General features: G+C 41.2%; 1 protein-coding gene across 1 annotated transcript in view; it reads right to left on the bottom strand.

Annotated features, from left to right (window-relative positions):
- LOC122563391 (glutamate receptor ionotropic, kainate 3-like) overlaps window positions 1–21,680 on the bottom strand; it is a 562,582-nt gene extending 540,902 nt beyond the window's left edge. The window contains exon 1 of the mRNA XM_043717129.1: window positions 21,167–21,680. Coding sequence (XP_043573064.1) covers window positions 21,167–21,680 — 514 coding nt within the window. The remainder of the gene's footprint in view (window positions 1–21,166) is intronic.
- Window positions 21,681–22,091: the final 411 nt, after the last annotated feature.

Here is a 22,091-nt window from a genome sequence, read left to right as displayed (position 1 = left end):
GGTCTGGGAGATGATGGTTTGGTGGTGAGGGGTGGGGTCATGGTCAAGGGGACGGTAGGAGGAGGTATCTGCGAGCTGGCGTTTGGCCTCAGCGGTGTAGAGGTCGGTGCGCCAAACTACTACTGCGCCTCCCTTGTCTGCTGGTTTGATGGTGAGGTTGGGGTTGGAACGGAGGGAGTGGAGGGCTGCGCGTTCCGAGGGTGAGAGGTTGGAGTGGGTGGGAGGGGTGTGGGAGTTCAGGTAGCGGTTAATATCGCGGCGGCAGTTTGCTATGAAGAGGTCGAGGGCAGGTAGGAGGCCAGCACGGGGTGTCCAGGTGGACGGGGTGTGTTGGAGGTGGGAGAAGGGGTCGTCAGAGGGTGGGCGAGAGTCTTGATTGAAGAAGAAGGCACGGAGGCGAAGGCGGCGGAAGAATTGTTCGATGTCACTCCGTGTATTGAATTCATTGACATCCATCCCTTTGACTTGTCAGAGCTGACAAACATAACTAGCTTTCTGGCTTTGTGGCTATGGTAAGTCAAGATAGAAGCAATGTGAGCTTTTAACCCTGGGCTGAAGGGGTGAAACACAAAATGGTAACACAAAGCAGGTATACTGAGTGAGTGCTGAGATGGTCACCGAGCTGCCCTGAGATGCACTCTAGATCAATCTATAAGATGGGTGCCTGTCCCTGCATGTATTGTTCTGACAGAAGCATTTCAATGAAAGGAGCCAGACCATTCCAGGTGCAAGATGACAGAGCAGAACCGTACTATACTTGAATTGGACAGGAGCACTGAGATGGTAGTGAGGTAGTTACATATCAGCTGTCAATGTCCACAGATGAAGTGTGAGTGCAGTCACTGTCCATGAAGCATGTCTTCAAATGTTTTTACCTGATGTCCAAAATGGAGTTTTGGACAAACAAGGGGTGAGCTGTAGTTGCCACGTAACCACTCTGTCTTTTATGATGTCAATTGATGCTTTCTAGATTCTTCTAGCAGATAGGAGAATGAGAAACTGTATTAATGAGGTAAGATTAACTCAGAACAAGACATAAGCTCATGCTAATGCATGCAAAATAGCCTCTCTCTGTGAGCAAGAACCTAGTTTTACCATTAACACTTGGATGCAAAATGGTACTTCATGCTCTTAATGTCAAGAAGTTCCTTGCTGGCCATTTCAGACAGTTTTCCCAATTTTTTTTTGTCTATGATCCATGTTTCTCAGGCGCCTGAGTGTTTAGTACCTTCCTGATTGCTCCATTTGGTTGGTCACAAGCCAGGGATTCCCATTTGTTAGTAGGGATGTTTGAGCTCTTCAGGAATGATTTGAGGACAAAAACAGAAATTGCTGGAAAAGCTCAGAAGGACTGACAGCACCTGTGAAGAGAAATCAAAGTTAACATTTCTGGACAAGTGACTCTTCCTCAGAACTGGCTTGAGGACATCTTCAAGGCATTCACAAAGTCCTTTTGGGACTGTCACAACAGAGTCTGGGATATATAAATATCCATCCATAAAGACCAGAGAGTGTGCTTTAAATGTCTGAAACTAGATTGTGCTAAGCAAGCGGAATGTTATAATGATGATAAAGTCAACACAACCCAACTCACCTCGAACCAATCTACTTCCAATTTTAGAATAAACAAGACAAGAGGACAAACCCTGATCGGTAGCTTGACAATATAAATATTTTAATGAACTACGTGCCTCATATTGTATCAAAATCTTAAACCTATGCATAACCTAAGCTTATGTTTTATTTTTTAGGGGGCGGCACAGTGGCCCAGTCGTTAGTACTGCTGCCTCACAGCACTTAGGTCCCAGGTTCGATTCCAGCCTTGGGATACTGTCTGTGTGGAGTTTACACATTCTCCCTGTGTTTGCGTGGGTTTCCTCCAGGTGCTCCGGTTTCCTCCCACAATCCAAAGATGTGCAGATCAGGTGAATTGGCCATGCTAAACTGCCCATAGTGTTCGGCGCTTTAGTCAGAGGGGGATGGGTTACTCTTCAGAGGGCCAGTGTGGACTGGTTGGGCCGAAGGGCCTGCTTCCCCACTGTAGGGAATCTATTCTAACCGGTCAATCTTTCAGGGGCTTGGGAAACACAGCAACTAAAGAAAAGCAAGGATAGTTGTGTTCAAGGCATGAGTGCCTCTCTATCGACTTGCTGGTTCCAATGGCCTTTTGATCAGACATCTAGTATGATTTGATTTGATTCAATATATTATGTCACATGTACCGAGGTATAGTGAAGGTTGTTTTGTGTGCAGTACAGGTAGATCATAACACAGAAAGATCATTGGGTGTTTGAACAGAGCGACAAATACAAAGTTATTGCTGCAAAGAAGGTACTCAAAAAACAAGATCAACATTAGATTTGAAAATTGAGAGGTCCATTCAGAAGTCTAATATCAGCAGGGAAGAAGCTGTTCTTGAATCCGTTGGTACATGTGTTTAAATATTTGTATCTTCTGCCTGACGGAAGAGGTTGGAAGGTTTTAATGGTGTTGCCTGCCTTTCTGAGGCAGCAAGAAATGTAGATGGAGTCTTTGGACTGAAATATGGTTTGGGTGATGGACTCGGCTGTGTTCATAACTCTCTGTAGTTTTTTTATGGTCCTGGGTAGAGTAGTTGCCGTACCAAGCTGTGATGCATCCAGATAAAATGGTCACCTCCTCAAGGCCTCCAATCTCCTGGAATACCGGCCTCACTGTTGTTGCTTGCCCTGTACCCCAATGACCTCCTGCTCCAGCTTCCTCAGGTTTCTGTAGCTCCAGCTTTCTATTATTGTTCCCCATGAGCCCTGATATTCCCTGTTTCCTCTCCATTCTCCAGATATGTCCTGATGCTGAAGGCCTCCCCTTCCAGCTTTTAAATTTGTTTTGGTGTAGTTGTGAAGTACAGAGAACAAGAAAGCAATCAGAATTTATGATTAAATTCAGGCGTATATGCAGAAAACCCATTTCTACCAGATTTCCTGCTCCCAAGCCCATCTGCATTGTTCCCACCTGATTTGAAATAAACTCCCTGTTTGTTGCAGGTAACATTATATAGTATTTTATAGCACATGATTTTACTAATATGACAATTATAAATAACCTTTGTCTCTCATCAATATAAAAATCAAAAGTAATAAAGATTACATTACTTTGAACCTAGATTCCACTGACTATCCCTATGGACAAAGTTGTACTGTTCTATACAACTTTTTTTCTCCTTAAAGGAGAAAGAAAATGAATTGGAATGTTATATGTGGGTGGCACGGTGGCACAGTGGTTAGCACTGCTGCCTCACAGCGCCAGAGACCTGGGTTCAATTCCCACCTCAGGCGACTGACTGTGTGGAGTTTGCACATTCTCCCTGTGTCTGCATGGGTTTCCTCTGGATGCTCTGGTTTCCTCCCACAGTCCAAACATGTGCAGGTTATGTGAATGTGTTAGGTGTAGGGGAATGGGACTGGGTGGGTGCGCGTCGGTGTGGACTTGTTGGGCCGAAGGGCCTGTTTCCACACTGTCAGTAATCTAATGTGACTCATTTTTAGTTCAATTTTGTCAACACTTACAAATGAACAATACCATCTCCCAGCTTTAAATTTCACACAGACTGCTTTAAAAAGAAACATTTTCAAACCATTGTCCTCATCATTTTTCCACTGTAAAGATTATTCTGAAAGAACATGCTTTTACTAAAGGCAATCAGTTGTGATGACTCTATGCAACTGCTTTTGGTACCTGAGGCTTCAAAAACCTGCAAAATATATACTGAAACTTTCCGATTCACTCAACCTCTAAGACAAAGTTATACTTTTGGTGCTGTATCTATGCCAATTCAAATTTCAGATCAAATCACGAAGACTCCAGGGTTGAACGGGCCAGGAGTGACCAATTCATGTGGATGTCTTTTGAGATGGAGTTTGAGTAACAAACCAGTTTTATTTGAGACCACAAATGAAGATACATCAGGGCATTAATCCAATGAGACACCACACACTGCAGCACAGAGGAACTATGCAGAGCAGAGAAAAATCACCTGCAGAGTGTATTCAAAAAGAATGGGTACCCAATGAGCACAGTCCGCAGATTTCTCAGCAACAAACCCAAACAAGCAGACAAAACACGTCCAGATACACTTGCCACTGTCCCCTACATCAAAGACATCTCGGAAATGACTGCCAGACGACTCGGACCCCTTGGCATCATGGTAGCCCACAAACGCACCAACACACGAAAACAGTAGCTAATGAACTTGAAAGATGTTATACAGACAACAAGCAAAACTAATGTCATTTACAAAATACCGTGCAAGGGCTGTAACAAACATTACATTGGACAAACAGGCAGAAAACTAGCCATCAGGATACATGAACCTCAACTAGCCACTAAACGACATGACCCTCTCTCACTAATATCCTTATATACAGTTGAAGAAGGACACCACTTTGACTGGGACAACACATTCATCCTAGAACAAGCCAAACAGAGACATGCACGAGAATTCCTAGAAGCATGGCAGTCCAACCAGAACTCTATCAACAAACACATTGACTTGGACCCGATTTACCACCCCCTAAGAAAAAGAACAGGAAATGACATCACCATAGGAAATGACATCATCAACCCAAAGAAACCCAAACATATAAATAGAAAACAGGCATCATCAGCAATGCTTCGTCCTGAAGCTCACTGAAGATGTTACCTCATATGGTGACAAAACGTCTGAACATGAATCTTCTAGCTCAGCGATCAAACTGACATCCTGAGACCATCAAGCCTGAAAGTCTACCTTACAACTGGGCAAGAATAAAGAGAGAATATTCAATGACAGCTTTTACATTCTCACAGTATCACATTGTGCTTTACAATGAATTAATTCTGTTTTGAAGCATTATCATTACTGTTTCGTAAACAATCATGCGCACAGTATTCTGATCCTCCCAAAAAGGCCTAATCTTTTGTTTCTGATATTATATTTATTTTAACCAAAGAACATCCAGTGGGCACGTTAAATTATAATTAAACAGGCAAGTGTAAGAAAGTTATGACTATTGTCTTTCATTCACTCATAGGACATGGGTATTACTATAATATCAGCATTTATTGTCCATTCGTAATAGCCCTTGTACAGAATGGCTTGCAAGGGCTATTTCAGGAGGCAGTTTTGAATCAACCACATTGCTGTGGGTCAAGAGCCACATGTGGGTTAGACCAGGTGAAGATGGCAGATTTGTTTCTCTAAAGGACATAAGTGAAACAGGGTGGGTTTTAATGACAGCTAACAATGGTGACATAGTCATCATTACAGCAGATGTTTTCTTGAATTCAACTTTTACCATCTGCCAAGGTGGAATTAAAATCTTGCACCCCCAGGACATTTAGTTGAAGGTCTGGACTACTATTCTGGTGAGATTGCCATGACATCACCACTTCTTCATTATTAAATCTCAAACAATAAAGAAACACAATTTTCCATTTTCTGCCATTTCTTAAGCCTCCTTTGCTCCTGTAATGAACATTTGAAGTTTCTTCAGAAAAAGGTAAGGTGAGTGTTTTAGTATGGGTTCATCTGTGGAAGAGGTGGAGATTGCTTGACTGACATATGGACATGTTGTCACATTGGAATATACCTCGCTTTGTATGAGTCTTCAATTTACAGTATTTGAAAAGTATTTTAAAAATTCTTGCCCCCTGGTTTGCCGGTTTCCCCATACCTCTTCAGCCTCTTCCAAGGGAAACACTGTCAACTCTAGATAGTTGTCTGCACTGGTGTTGTCATGTTTTAGTATGGGTTTATTTGATCAGATCAGCTCAAACTGTTTTGTCAAGAAGCATGTATTAGCAATGCATTCATGATGGTATTATAGTGGACATTTCTGCCGAGAGCTGTTCCATTCTGACCTTCTATCAGAGTCTCTATCACATGACTACTGGGAACGATGTTACATCACAGCATACCTGCATATTCATTAAATCTTATCTCTAGGGGTTATGCATTTTGTTTTGTTGAGAATCTCCTCAGTAATAATAATAAAGATCAATCTTGATGCCATTCATCATCTCAAAGTCCCACAAAATATGACAGAGGTAATCGTCTGTTTACAGTTTTAATAGAGAATCAACAGGACACAGTTCAGATTGAACTCTAACCCTGTTCTCATAGTAAGATAATGAATAGGACTGAGTCAAATGCTGTTTTACACACACATCTAGGTTTACCCTCCATTCAGTACTATAAAGGAGAACATCAGATGGGTGGACATCAGATATCAACTTTTTGTGAGTTCAATTAAGCTTAAAGCTGGTTAGAGTAAAGGTGATTCATTATTTTTTAAATAAGATTATTTGTTCATTCAAATGGCTACTTCACCATTTAAATATCCTCAAAATATTGTGGGTTGCAATTTCACTCAATTGGGCAAATGGATTCTGCTTACAGGACTGCATAGCAGAGACTTTACCTGAAGTTCAGACTGTGATATTGCAGAAAGGACCCAGAGAGGGCCATATGAGTGTACACACGATGGTGAAAGAAGCTACCCACCCCTAGCTGACTGTTCATGTTACTCTGCTCGAACTCCTAGCATTTACCAATGGGAATGATGTTAATATTCATCTACTCAAATGATTGAAAAGCTTGCTTAACTTATAATGAGGAAAATATAATTCCTAGAAAAGAAAATGAATGAAAATTGATGTTGATATTTAAAATCCTGTGGTGGAAAAGGTGCAGAAAGTCATGACAGACTCAAAGACAATGGCATACTAACATGAGGCAAAGTGTGGCATTCCAGATGGCCCAAGTCAGCTATGGCATACTGAATTGTTAGACAATTAACGCTACAATGAGACCTATCCCTCTCCCCGTCACGGTGGAAGGTGTCTCCTTTGACACTGTCTACCTTGACAGTTATATTTCTCAGGGTATCCCACGATCCCTGACCAGGGTATCTGTCGATCTTCTTAATGATATCTCTCAGGGTATCTCCCTTCCCCTGACCAGAGTATCTGGCTTTCTCAATGGGGGTATCTGTCTACCTTGACGGTCATATCTCTCAAGGTAACTCTCTTGCACTGGTAGGGGTATCTGTCTCCATTGACAGGGGAATGTCTCTCCCCCAATGGGATATCGATCTCCCTGACTACCCCTGACATGGGCATCACTATCCTCCCAGCCTTAATCAGCTGAAATTTAAAGGCAGAAACAAATTAATGTCCAAATTTCAGATTATTGCCACCACTGTTGCTGTAGAAAGCAGTCATATGTATTTGAAAAGAGATAACTTTTATATCCAACTGTTCACCTGCTCAAAGAAATGGTTAAAAACAAAAACCTGACAGAAGCTGATGCTGGCATTCAGAACTGCAGATAAGGAAACCTGTACAGTGATAAAAAAAGGTGAGTCGCTGTCAGAAAGTGTTATAGGAGGCACTGACATGAAAACATGGAGAGTGATGTTCAGCTAAAGCAAAGATCATCGATTCAAGTAAAAATCATAGACATTGTACCAACGTGCAGTTTAGCAAACCTGGCAGAATGAAATGTAAGCATGGCAACCATATTGAAGGCATGAAGTATATCATTAAGCTACAACAAAAATGCTACTAACAGCTATTGAAACCAAGAACTGTACTAGATGATGCAATAACCAAAAATGCTACAGATGTCAGCTGTAAGATTTAGGAATGATAGAGCTCTACGTTATGTTTTGTTTTTGAGGTTCGCAGCAGAAACCCAATTTGGGTTTTCCAGTTAAAGACCATTGCCATAAGTGAACATTATAACAAACTGGTGAGTCGTGTTGGGGTGGAGATGGAAGAGTGATGTTGAGATACTGTGTCTGTATGGGCTTGTCTTAGAGATTCAGGATCCCTATTTGTGAGTGAAACTGCTTCATGGCCTGAGTCCACTTTGAACAGTATTTGATTAGTTCTGAGGAAGGGTCACTGGACCCAAAATATTAACTCTGATTTTTCTTCATAGATGCTGCCCAACCTGCTGAGCTTTTCCAGCAACTTCTGTTTTTGTTTCTGATTTACAGCATCCGCAGTTCATTCAGTTTTTATTTGAATGGCATTTGGATCTGTCTTCAAGGAACTTGTGGCCTGTGATTGTGATTGAGGAGGTTTCCCTTTAGCGATAAATGACAAAAATCTGGTGCATTTGTTCAAAACATATTTATTGCTACTATACAATGTTCTGTATTTCCAGAGTTAAAAATTACACAACACCAGACTATAGTCCAACAGGCTTATTTGGAAACACTAGCTTTCGGAGTGGTGCTCCTTCATCAGGTGGACAACATCTCTAAATCATGACTGTATTTCCAGGTAAGTGAACATAAACAGACTGTTCCATGTCTCTTCTCAGAATTTTACATGGGGTTGCTGATATCTCAGGTACATCACTGATGCTCCATCCCATTGCTCAGCAGAAGCAGACTTAGTCATGGCTCATTAACTCAGCTTCTTGTTTTCTCAACCCATCAGAGAGAGAGCAGCCAGGATGTCATTCAAAGGAAGGATTTCTAGTTAAGGGAACTAAACACAGGTCAGAGTGTGTTTGGAAGCTTTACCAGACCTGGAATGGAAGGAAGACATGGAAAGTGTGTTTCGAGGTCTCTCACATTTACCTGGAGGTCTAGCTGTGGGATCTGAAGGACTAAAGTAAGATTTGGAATCCTACAGCCAGGAGAATGAGGCCAGCTTCTCCATTCAGGCAGACATGGAAGGAAGTGGTCAAGGAAGTGTTTAACAGGAGTCTGCTCTCCTCATCATGGAAGCAGTGCTGCAAGAGTTTCAATATGCACAGGATGAGGGAAGAATGAATGGCTTTCTATGTTCCTGTCCCCAGTTTCCCAGCTGTGTCCTGCACAGCATTCCTCAGATGACTATGCCTTACTGTTCCACCAATTCCTTTTTCTCCCACTCAGTTCCCCACATCCACCTCTGTACAATCAACAATCAGAATCAGGGTCAACTTTGCGCCATTTCCTACCCATCCCTCACAGTCATCCTTCAGAATTGGTGTCTTTCTCTTCTATTTCCACCATCTATTTCTCAGGTTGATAACACTTTGATTTCTCCCCTCAATGATAAAGGGAGACCTGAACCTGAGGGAGCTAGAGAACCAGTATAGGAGTGAGGGAGAGGTCACTCCATTGTGTTATGACTTGCTTTTTGGACTGAACTCACTTCTGGCCAAGATTGGTTTGTGTCTATCTCCAGTAGGATATTTTCATCTGATGCGACGTTATAGCCATGTGATCATGTAAAAAACTAGGATCTGGGTAATGTGATATTGAAAGCTCCAACAAACGTTATTACAGTGCATTAATGTGCATAAATATTACATTTATGGACACATTCATGCCTGGGCTCACATTAAGTAATTTTCATACAGAGAGTAGCAAGCTACCTTCTGTGTATCACAGCTTCAAGTAAGATGGAATCTGACACCTCTAAACCCTTTGTTCACATGCTACGTACAGTATTGATATTCTGAGCATGTCATTTAAAAGTCTACTGACATACTGACCATAAAACAATAAAATTGTTCCAGGGGAGCTGTAAAACTGGATTATCTAACAATGCAAAAAAATGACCAGATATGTGCACTGCACTAAAAGTAGCATAAATCCAGTCAGGCTAATTACAGACCCATGAGTTCACTGTCCATCTTTAAGAAAGGTTGATAAAAGTGTGATTAAGTTGCACCTCTACAGCAGTAACCTACTCAGAAATATTCATTTTGGGTTCTGACAGTGCAGTTTAGTGCCTGACATCATTATTGACTTTAGCAAAATATAGACAAGAGAGGTAATCATTAATTTAGCATCAAGGAGCCCTATGAAAATTAAAGTAAAAGGAATTAGGGGAATCTCACTGCTCATTGGAATCATACCTATCAAGAAGGCCATGGTTTTCAATGCCACACATCCCAGTTTCACAACATCTCTCATTACTCAGGCTAGAGTCCCAGGTTAAGCCATTTTCAGCTGATTCATCCCAGATCTTCCCTCCATCATAACATCAGAAGTGGAGTTGTTTATTGATTATTGCATAATGTTCCACTGCAGTTGTGTCTTCTCAACCATGGAGTTACTCCATGTCTGTCTGTAGCAAGATCTGGACAACCTACAAGCTTGGGCTGATAAGGGAAGTATCTACCATATCACGCCAGCCAATGACCATCTCCATAAAGAGCAGATTACCGATGGGATTCAATGAAATTACAATCACTGAATCCCTCACAATCAAGATCCTGGGACAGTTGTCTGCATCTTAATTGGTCTAAGCCATTTAAATACTGAGTACAAGCCAGTTCAGAGAATGGGAAATCTGCAGTGAGCATTTCACCTCCTTAATCCTCAAACCCATCCATCATCAACAGACATAAGTCAAGAGTATGAGGAATTATGATCTGCTTTCTTGAATGAGTGCAGTTTCAACAGCACACACAACGATCAACACAATGTAGGACATAGCAATCACTTAATTGGCACCCCATCCAACCACCTAAACACTCACTTACTCCATTACTAATGTATACTGGTAATGATGTATATAGTCTGCAAGATACGCTGCAGCAACAACCAGGTCTGCTTTAGTGGCATCTGCCAATTACAGGATCTCCACCACCCAGAAGGTCAAGAGCAGCAGAGATTTGGGACTACTTCCAATTGTAATTTCCCCTGCAAGCTACAAAACATGCTAACTTGGATACATCGTCATTGTTCTTGAATTGTTGCTAGGTCAAAATCCTGGAGCATCCTTTTCATACACTATTAGTGTTTCTACACAATATGGACTTGAGCGACTCGAGAAGATGGATCACCATCATCTTCTCAAAGGCACTGGGCAACAAATGCTGGCCCTGTCAGGGATTCTCACACTATAAGTGAATGAAAGAAAACATTGTTACCAAACATGAAGTATAGCAGCCAATTCATACATAGTGACATCCCAATAAAAAAAGCTATGTGATGGGGATAAATAATGCACATTATAATGGGGAGATTTCCCCTGTTCTTTTATAAATGCAGGACTTTGTGACAGTTTACTGGAACAATATGTTGTGAATATTCTCAGGATAAAATTATTTACACCTAAAATTTTTCAATGAGGCATTTTTAATTTGTAAGGTCATCAGAAATTTAAAAATTCAACTGTCAATACAGTGTCAACAATGCAACTGAATTCTTAATGAAGTTTAAAAGTAACATAATGCCAGCCTAAACAAGAAGTCTAAATTTAAATTAAACCTATTACATTGTTATGGGAGAAGAACAACTGATGTTGATTAGGTAAGTTGACAAAAGGTATGTCAGTAAATAAACAATTAGAAGCATTTCAGAAAACAATTTGAAACATTCTATAAAAATACATTAATTAAAAAGTACAAAAAAGCAAGGAAATCTATCTGATGCTTACTGAGTAAGGAAGGAAAGTATTAGATTAAATGAAGAGACTTATAATGTCACAAGAAGAGTTGCAACTTTGAGGATCGGGAATATTTTGTAAACCAGCAAAAGGCAACAAAATACTGACAATATGGAAAAATATGGAATAAGAGTAAACTGGCCAGGAATATTAAAACAAATTGCAAGAGCTTTTGGAAGTATATAAAAAGGAGACAAGTAGCTAAAGTGAACATTAGTCCCTGAGAGGGAATATTTTGGGTTGCAGACTATGAATCATGGAGTATTCTGTGTGTCAGTGCTGGGCAACAACTACTTACAATTTACAGTAATGAGGAGACGAAGAGTAATGTATATACATTTATTGGCAATATAATGCTAAGTGGGAGTGTAGGCTATGAGGAAGACACAAAGACTACAAAGATGTATGCATATTTTAATAAGTAGCAAAAACATGATGTAATATCGAGTGTGGAAATGTAGATGATTAATTTTGGTTGTAAGTATCAAAGAACACAATATTTTTTAACAACCATGAAAATATAAACGTTGAGTTCTATTAGGTTTTAAAATTCTATTAGATTTAAAATAATAATGGAAAAGGATAGACCAGATCTAAAAGTTGAAATTCTAAATTGGAGAAAGGCCAATTTTGATGGTATTAGGCAAGAACTTTTGAAAGCTGATTGGGGGCAGATGTTCGCACGTAAAGGGATGGCTGGAAAATGGGAAGCCTTCGGAAATGAGGTAACGAGAATCTAGAGAAAGTACATTCCTGTCAGGGTGAAAGGGAAGGCTGGTAGGTACAGGGAATGCTGGATGACTAAAGAAACTGAGGGTTTGGTTAAGAAAAAGAAGGAAAAGAGGATAGAATGAGTGAATCCTTAGAAGAGTATAAAGGCAGTAAGAGTATACTTAAGGGGGAAATCAGCAGGGCAAAATGGGGACATGAGATAGTTTTAGCAAATAGAATTAAGGAGAATCCAAAGAGTTTTTACAAATACATAAAGGACAAAAGGGTAACTGGGGAGAGAATAGGGCCCCTCAAAGATCAGCAAGGCGGCCTTTGTGTGGAGCCGCAGAAAATGGGGGAGAGACTAAACGAGTATTTTGCATCAGTATTTACTGTAGAAAAGGATATGGAAGATAGAGACTGTAGGGAAATAGATGGTGACATCCTGCAAAATGTCCATATTACAGAGGAGGAAGTGCTGGATGTCTTGAAACATGTCTTGAAATAAAAGTGGATAAATCCCCAGGACCTGATCAGGTATACCCAAGAACTCTGTGGGAAGCTAGAGAAGTGATTGCTGGGCCTCTTGCTGAGATATTTGTATCATCGATAGTCACAGGTGAGGTGCCGGAAGACTGGATGTTGGATAACGTGGTGCCACTGTTAAAGAAAGGTGGTAAGGACAAGCCAGGGAACTATAGACCAATGAGCCTGACGTCGGTGGTGGTCAAGTTGTTGGAGGGAATCCTGAGGGACAGGATGTACATGTATTTGGAAAGGCAAGGACTGATTAGGGGTAGTCAACATGGCTTTGTGCGTGGGAAATCATGTCTCACAAACTCAATTGAGTTTTTTGAGGAAGTAACAAAGAGGATTGATGAGGGCAGAGTGACAGATGTGATCTATATGGACTTCAGTAAGGTGTTCGACAAGGTTCCCCATGGGAGACTGTTTGGCAAGGTTAGATCTCATGGAATACAGGGAGAACTAACCATTTGGATACAGAACTGGCTCAAAGGTAGAAGACAGAGTATGGTGGTGGAGGGTTGTTTTTCAGACTGGAGACTTGTGACCAGTGGAGTGCCACAGGATCAGTGCTGGGTCCTCCACTTTTTGTTATTTACATAAATGATTTGGATGCGAGCATAAGAGGTACAGTTAGTAAGTTTGCAGATGACACCAAAATTGGAGGTGTAGTGGATAGCGAAGAGGGTTACCTCAGATTACAACAGGATTTTGACCAGATGGGCCAATGGGCTGAAAAGTGGCAGATGGAGTTTAATTCAGATAAATGCGAGGTGCTGCATTTTGGGAAAGCAAATCTTAGCAGGACTTGTACACTTTGGTAAGGTCCACGGAAGTGTTGCTGAACAAAGAGACCTTGGAGTGCAGGTTCATAGTTCCTTGAAAGTGGAGTCACAGGTAGGTAGAATAGTGAAGAAAGCTTTTGGTATACTTTCCTTTATTGGTCAGTGTATTGACTACAAGAGTTGGGAGGTCATGTTGCGGTTGTACAGGACATTGGTTAGGCCACTGTTGGAATATTGCAATTCTGTTCTCCTTCCTATTGGAAAGATGTGGTGAAACTTGAAAGGGTTCAGAAAGGATTGTCAAGGATGTTGCCAGGGTTGGAGGATTTGAGCTATGGGGAGAGGCTGAACAGGCTGGGGCTGTTTTCCCTGGAGAGTGGGAAGCTGAGGGGTGACCTTATAGAGGTTTATAAAATTATGAGGGGCATGGATAGGATAAATAGGTAAAGTCTTTCCCTTGGGGTTGGGGAGTCCAGAACTAGAGGGCATAGGTTTAGGGTGAGTGGAGGTGGGACAATATTGGGTTGAGATATCTGGTCGGCATGAATGAGTTGGACCAAAAGGTCTGTTTCCATACTGTAATCTCTTTGACTCCATCTATGAGTTACAGAGAGATTTGAATGCATTCATACAAGGATTACAGAAGGTCAACATGCATGTGCAGCAAATAATTAGAAGGAAAGTTGTTCATTATTGCAAGGAGATTAGAGTACAAGCATAAGTAAGCACTGTTGCAATTATATAGGACAGTTGAGAGAACAGCTATAGTGTTTCATGCATATTAGGTCAACATTTCAAGGAAACATATACCTTTATTTGGTGTTAGTTCAGGAAAGGTTAATTAAATTGTATCCTGTGATGAGAGGGATGTCCAATGAAGTGAAGTTGAGTAAATAATTCACATGAGTTTCAAAGAATGAGAGATTGTCATGTTGGAAGATACGAGATTATGAAGATAATTGACAGGTTAGACACTGAGAGGTTGTTTCGGCTCGCTGGGGAAATTAGAACATGGAATCATAATCTCAGGATATGGGGTCAATTTCTTAGCACTGATGTGAGGAGAAAGTTCTCTTTGGAATGGTCTCCCAGAGAAGCAGGGAATCTTCTGTTGTTGAATATATGTAAGACTTAGTTAAGGAGGCTTTAGGTCTCTCAGGGATGTGGGGAGTGGGAATGAGAATTAGCTTGTGCCAGAAGGTCAACCATGATCATGTTGAATAGTGGAACAGGCTGAAGGGGCCCCAGGGTCAGTTCCTGTTCCTGTTTCCAAAGTTCTTGTATTTCCATAATATGAAGCACCAAAGGATCAAACTAAATCTCATAATCAAGAGTCCATTGTGAGACTTCAATCGCCCAATGTTCTGATTCAAAAGTGAAGATGGTTATGGCTGAATTGAAAATTTTACCTCATTATTGAGTCATTAGTGGACAATCCCAGAATAAACACAAGATTTTCAATATCTTGGAGAATAACTCATTTTAATTGCATTGAGCATGTTGAATTCTGACTGTTGTTCTATCCAGGGCACATGCGTTATTATTGGTTTTCCTTTGAGTGAAGACGTAAGAGAAATAAAATTAGAATGTGACAGAACATTTAGTGGAAGACAGCAAGCAGAACATTGACTACCATGATCAGTGTATTACATGCAGCGTGACACTGTTCAATGTCAGCTGATATAATTGCTCAAGTAGTTACCCAACCCGTCTCTTTCTATCCACAGATAAACGACAGAGGTCTATTCTATCAGGCAGAAATAAATCCATAATAACCAACAGTGCTTTCTTTAATATGGTGACATTGTAGTGATCCTTCAGTTAAAACCTCTGCTGAACCTGATCCAAAATCCAGTGATATTTCTCAGGTCTACCACTTGAAACACACACTTATTGAAAGGAGAAATAGAGAGCCATAATCTATGCTACAGAGCTTGCAGATTGTGAAATGCTTTCCTGCAGGTAGCAATCAATGTTAAATTGATTAAACACATTTGAAAAGGTGTTAGATCATTACTTCAAGCAGAAGAATATCATATGAGCATTTTGAAAAGTAGAAAAATTGGAAGAAGATTGGGGAGAAAATGGGAAATATCAGGCCCTTAGAAGTATCTAGGTTCAGCACAGGCTTGGAGCATTGAATGTGTGTTTCTGCTGAAAGCATAATTAGGCGTGAGTAACATGTGGAAATATCGGGTGAAAATTGAGGTTATCGCAATATTGTTTGACCAACAATGCTCACTATATCTGTACAGCTATGAAGAAGAATGGAGGCCATGGTGAGGTATCCCATTTTTCTAGGGGAAATGGGGAAAGCAATAGGTTTAATTAATTTGTGTCTAGATTAGAGTGGTGCTGGCAATGTCAATTTTCCTGCTCCTCGGATGCTGCCTGACCTGCTGTGCTTTCCCAGCACCACTCTAATCTAGACTCTGTTTTCCAGCACCTGCAGTCTTTGTTTTTACCTAATTAATTTGTGGACCACTCATGGACGTGTCCAATTTAGTGACTTACATCTGCTCTTGATAGCAGTAGTGCCTAAACTCATTTGTCTGTAGATGCTGTACCCTGACCTATCTCTGGGTAGGTTTTTGTCAGCGGTGGCTAGTTATTGTCTTCCACTTGCAAGCACCAGAGGAGGAGGCAAGTCCCAAGCCTAACTCAGCTGGAACAGGAATCAAACCTACGCTGTTGGCATTAATCTGATTCATGCAACAGGCATTTAGGCAATTAAGATAACCAGGCATCTTTATATTAATTTACATATAAACAGATAGTGTTATCTGGACCAAAATTGTCTGTTTCAGAAATGTGTATTTTCTTCATAAATTCACAGCATTGACTAAATTAGAAAGCTATTGTGCTCATTCCTCTGTTTTGATCCATGCTGCACTCAATAATCAAAGAATCTCTACAGTGTAGAAGCAGGACATTCAGCCCATTGGATCCTCACCGACCTTCTGAAGAATGTCCTACCCAGAATCATGCCCCACCCATCTCCATAAACCTGTATTTCCCATGTCTAATCTACCCAATGTGCTCATCCCTGGACACTATGGGACAATTTAGCATGGCCAATCCACTTAACTGGCACATCTTTGAACAGTGGAAGGAAACCGGAGCACCCAGAGTAAACTCACACAGACACGGGAAGAATGTGCAAACTCCACACAGACAGTCACCTGAGGCTGGAATTGAACCCAGGTCCCTTGCACTGTGAGGCAACAATGCGAGCCAGTTTGCTCCTCCATAGTCAGATAATACAACCTCCAGGGTTCATTAAAAGCAATATTTTTTCAGAGAAAATAAAGAAAATGGCTTTTCAATATACTTCTTAAATCACACCTAATGTGGCTAGGATGCATAGATGAGACATCTGTCAGCTATCGGAAATCATTGGATTTATTTACTTTTTTTAAGTGACTAATGTTTTATTAAATTTGAACTCAAGTGGTTTGGAAGTAAATAATTAATCAGTCTCAGCTTTGAGTCAGATGATTAGTCAATTTCTGTCAAACAGTTTTGATCTTTGGAAGCTTCTTTATTTGATCATATTGTTACCTGAAGTGCTTTTTGTAGATATTGAAATAAGTTAATATTATTTTATGTGGAATCACTGCCTGCGTGCAAACCTGGCAGTATATTTAGCATTTGTCAAGTGATTATCATTGCTGCAAATGAGACTTACAGATCTTCACTCAGTCTCTGACTTGTTAAGACTTAAGTTTAAAACAACCATTTTTCTGTTGCATGGAACATTTCTGATCAATGAAAATAAAGAACTTCATCTGCTCTTCATCTTCAAAAATAGACATGAAATTATTCATGGGATATAATTTAATGGGGATGTTGGGGATCTCATCCACTCATTAGAGAACTGGTGGGAAACCCATTGTAAACAGGTCAGCCAGATGGAACTCACAGAACATAAATTCCCTGATTGAGGCTGTTAACCTAGTCCAATCAGGAAGACTTGGCTGACATAAAAGGATGTATGTCAGCAATATTGGGATTCAGAATGTTTGACACAATGAGAGGCAGTTTCATTGTCAAACGCTATGGATTTGTGAATAAGGGGTGATTGGTGATGGGATGCCAACCTCTGAAGAGTTATTTCACCAATGTCCCTTCTTTCCTGGAGGCTTGAACAATTGCCAGGCATCAGGCATGTCCTTGACAGCATTGACCTTCCCACTCAATTAACTCCCCAGTAGGGGATAGATCCCACCCCCAAGAGTTGCCAATCAATTATCATTGTCAGCAGTTCCTCAAAACAAAGATGTTTGCTTGTCCAGAGAGTCAGCCATGGTAAGCGCTTACACGTGGAGTTTCTTAACATGGGGAGGCAGGTGAACTGCAGCTACTGCACAGTTCTGATTGACCCAAAGACTCTCCCTCTCTTAGCCTTAGCCATTGGCACATTGGAAAGATTTGCAGGTCAGCAATTGATCTTTTTGGTAACATCATGAATGCAGAGAAGATTCACAAGGATGTTATCTGGAATGAAAAACCTCAGTTATGAGGAGAGACTGGATAGGCTGGGTTTGTTTTCTCTAGAGCAGAGGAGGCTGAGGGGGAATCTGATTGAGGTATGTAAAGCTATGAAAGACATAGATAGAGTGAATTGTGACAATCCTTTCCCCATGCAGATATGTCTAAGACCAGAGGGCATAAGTTTAACATGAGGAGCAAGTTGTTTATAGGAGATTTGAGAAAAGACAAAGTCCCAGAGGTATAACTATATGGAATGTGCTACTGGAGAGAGTGATGGAGGCAGGTGGTCTCACATCATTTAAGAAATGTCTGGATATACTTAAAATACTTAGGGGGAAGGCAATGGCCTAGTAGTATTATTGCTGGACTGTTAATCCAGAAACCCAATTCAATAACTATCTGGAATTAAGCATCTAATCCTGGTGAAACTATTACTGATGGTTGCACATTCTGTTGAACTGATTTTTGCTGCATGATTGAATAACAGCTGAAATAACAGTTCAGCTAATCATTAAGGAGCAATTATTAATGAACTGATTGAATGAAAGCAGACAGATATTTTGAAAAATCTCCTGGTTTTATATATTTAAACACCATGAAACTGTGATTACCATATATTAGTGCTTGGGCACTTAAAACATACAGCATCAAAATTCCTTTACGATTTTAATGTACTTACTAATCTAATTAAAGCTCTTAAATTAGGAGACAAAGATGCACATTAATGTCTATTGATAAATTACAATTGGAGGTTTAAATATTGCTGCCACACTGCATACTTTATCATTTTCAGAGAATCAACAATGTCTCTAGTTAGATAAATGCTCACTTTGTTTTCAGCTGCCCTGTAGCCGTATAACAAGATGCTCATGGGAAGTTGGGGGTGGGGTGGGGCGGGGGGGATGTATTATCTCTTCAAGATTTACAAACAAAGAACAAAGTACTAATCTCCACAAAACAGTAACTTCAGTATTAGTTCTGCCTCATCAAGGTTATTCTTGCTGAGATCTATTGCTTGCTGAATGCTCACTATTAATCATTGTCTGAGGTAGAAGTTGTAATTATATGTTTTAATGCTGCCAGGTTTTTCCAGGCACTCTACAATGGTTGCAATGTGATACCTGTGCTGCTCCATTTGAGGATGGAACCATCTGTTCTTAGAATACCAGAACAAGTTGAGACCATTACCAGTTCATGATTGCTCATTGACTGTCAGGGTGCCCCTGTGTGTGATTTGCCTTTCAGAGCTATCCAGACGCTGCCTGAGTATGCCATCAAATGGGTGGAGGCTGATGGGTAGGTCCCTGAGGTTGTAGACTGAATTAGAGGGCCTGCATCCTGCATGGTACAGTGCCATGGCTGTAAATGGGAGGCTAGAATGAGTCCAATTTGAGGTGCCCGCTGAAGAGCTTAGAGTTACTTTAAGTAAATGGTGGCCAGAGCTATGTGGCCACCTCTGTGGAAGACAAGGAATAATGACCAGCTCATGGCTGAACATCCAGAGAGTGATATAAAATGGAAGACTTCATCGGCTGCCATACAACTTACAAACAAGTAACTTGCAGGCAGCAATTGGGCATGTAGTCAATGAGGGCATTGTCTAACGCCATGAAATCCTCATGACACGCCCAATCAACCCACAGATTGGCAGCTATTTATGCAGATTGGTGATCTGTCACTGCGAACTAGCCATCTCCACCAGTGCTGACTCACCTCCAGAAAAATTGCCTGGAGATGGGTACCTATTAGGCCATTGACCTGGTGCCTTTCAACTGAAATTCCTCCCAGTTCTACTTTGAAGCCCAATGCAAATGTTACTTTCATCCATGTATCCAACACCCCATCCCTGCCAGGATCAGGATGGTTCATCCCGAAAAGAGTTATCCAACAAATCGCATTCACCAGATTTTTACCCAAGTCTTGAATTTTTCCCTGCCTTCTCAAGTCTACATCCAATTCCCTTTCGAAAGTTAGGATTAAATCTGCTTCAGTCCTTCGCACTGGCATTGAACTCCAGATTATGACAATGGTGGACAATAATGCCAATGTTTTCAGTCAACGATGCTTAATTAAATTCAAGAAGTCACAGATATGCTTGCCCAGAGTTTTGCCATGATATGGCACATTTTTGCTTTGGAGTAAATGTTGAAGGATGTTGGGAATCTTAAATCTTGTCCCCTGAGCCCAACACTTCTCATTTCTGCAGGTGCAGGGTGGGAGACAGGCCTCAGTACAAATATACATAACTCCTGGTGGCAACTGGCTGTTTAATTTATCAGCCACTCCACTGAAATCATCTTTTGGAGACCCTAGTGTCTCGAACTGGGAGTGTAATGTGTGAATCAAGTAAGAACTGGGAATGTAAAGTGTGGATCAAGTAATATCTGTTCTCTATAGATTTCTTTTGGATAGCTAGGGAGGCCCTTTGGAGAGCTGAGGTACTCCTGAGGACATGGTCCTAGGATATCTTGTGGGTTGGGGACAGGGATCCTTAGCAAGAGCAGAGCAGTTACAATGTCAAGTTTCCTTCAGTGATAGTGTTAGAAATGGGGAAAAGTGTTGTTTTTGCAGATATAGAAAAAGCATACAGAAAAGGGGTACAGCAAGAGAACTATTAACTCTGCAGGTATTTAGGGAAGGGTATCTCTACTTTTCAGTGTATAATTGTGGTTAATTAAACATTAACTTTGGTGTGAAATTATTATAGCAAATAAGTTCTTTTTAAAAATTATGTTTTCAGCAAAAAGATGAGATAACTGAAATGCTTAGGCTATACAAAATGATACAAGTTAATGAAATGTCCGAGGATGGAATGTACCTGCAGAATTGATACAAAATGTTAAACCAGATCTTGATGTACTGTCGACAAAGTAATGTGTGTGTCAGCACTTCCAGAGAGGAAGGTTGCCAACCTGGGGAAGGGGGCAATGGGCGTGGAGCATAGATGGGCAGAGGCAAAATACTAAGAGAGATTGGGTAATGCAGGAGTCGGGAGAGGTGACCTTACGCAGCTCAAAAGTATAACTGTGTAGTAGTTTGATTAATCATCACTTCAATTGCTCTCTGCAATTGGGGTCCTTTCTTGCAAGCTCGTAGAATAAATTGTCTTGTTTCCAGCTTTGGTGGTCTCGTCTAAATTTTATTGAATTTTGTTTCTAACAGATTTGGGTGCTCGTCCTGGGATCCCAAGCTCTGGTCGCTCGGCAATTGTTGGGAAAACGGGGAAGGTGCACCTCGCTGATTTCGGCGGTCTTTAGTTTCCCTCTTTGCCGCGGCGACTCGGGCGATTGTGATCCGGACTGAGAGACCCTGGAAACAAGACAGGCTGAGATGCGGTGGGTTCGATCGGGTAACTCTTGTGCACAGGACCATGTAAGAAAAAGGCCTTAAATAAGTATTATCCGGGCGACTGGGGTAGGCAACGGTATTTGCTGCCATCACCGCGGGGCAGAGCGCGCTGACATGTGGCAGGTTTGGTCGGGTAACTCTTTTATACACAAAACCCGGGTAAGATATGTATCTGTATATCTCCAGGCGACCGGGGCAAGCAACGGTTGTTGCTGCCATTGCCGTGAGACAGGGCACGCTGACACGCGGCGGCTTGGTCAGGTCAACTCTTGTGTATACAAGACCCGGGTATCCGAGCAGCTGGGATAGTCGTCTGGGTAAGCAACGGGGTGGTTGCTGCCAGGTATTGCCATGGGATGGGGCGCATTCAACCAGGTAAGTCTGGTATGAACAGACCATGGTATGAAAATGGACCTTTACGTATTGCCTTGGTGGTCGGGCACGTACGAGAAGTACAGGGAATTGGCAACACATAAATTAAGGTATTTAATTGGCTAAATTAATCTGATGAGTGAGGTGTCTACCTGATTCGACCACCCAGCCTTAGACCGGTTGTTAAGAGGGGAAATCCCCCAGGGGGTCAGGACCCTGAAGTGGGTGTGGAAGAAGGTGACACCGGATTTCAGTAAGGTTAATTAAAATACAGAAAGAAACGGTCGAGTATTAGCTGTTTAAGTGTCGAAGGAGACATGAGAGGGACGTCCGAGGACCACATCCCAACGGACAGTCCTTTAGGAAAAATGTTAAGAGATTGGAAGGACAATTCTCGGACGCGAGGAAATGATAAAAAAAATGATAAAATGTCAATTG

This window comes from Chiloscyllium plagiosum, chromosome 27 (genome assembly GCF_004010195.1).
Source record: "Chiloscyllium plagiosum isolate BGI_BamShark_2017 chromosome 27, ASM401019v2, whole genome shotgun sequence".
In the NCBI taxonomy this organism is placed as follows: domain Eukaryota; kingdom Metazoa; phylum Chordata; class Chondrichthyes; order Orectolobiformes; family Hemiscylliidae; genus Chiloscyllium; species Chiloscyllium plagiosum.
The sequence above is the reverse complement of the archived record's forward strand: the minus strand, read 5'-3'. Positions and strand labels throughout refer to the sequence as shown.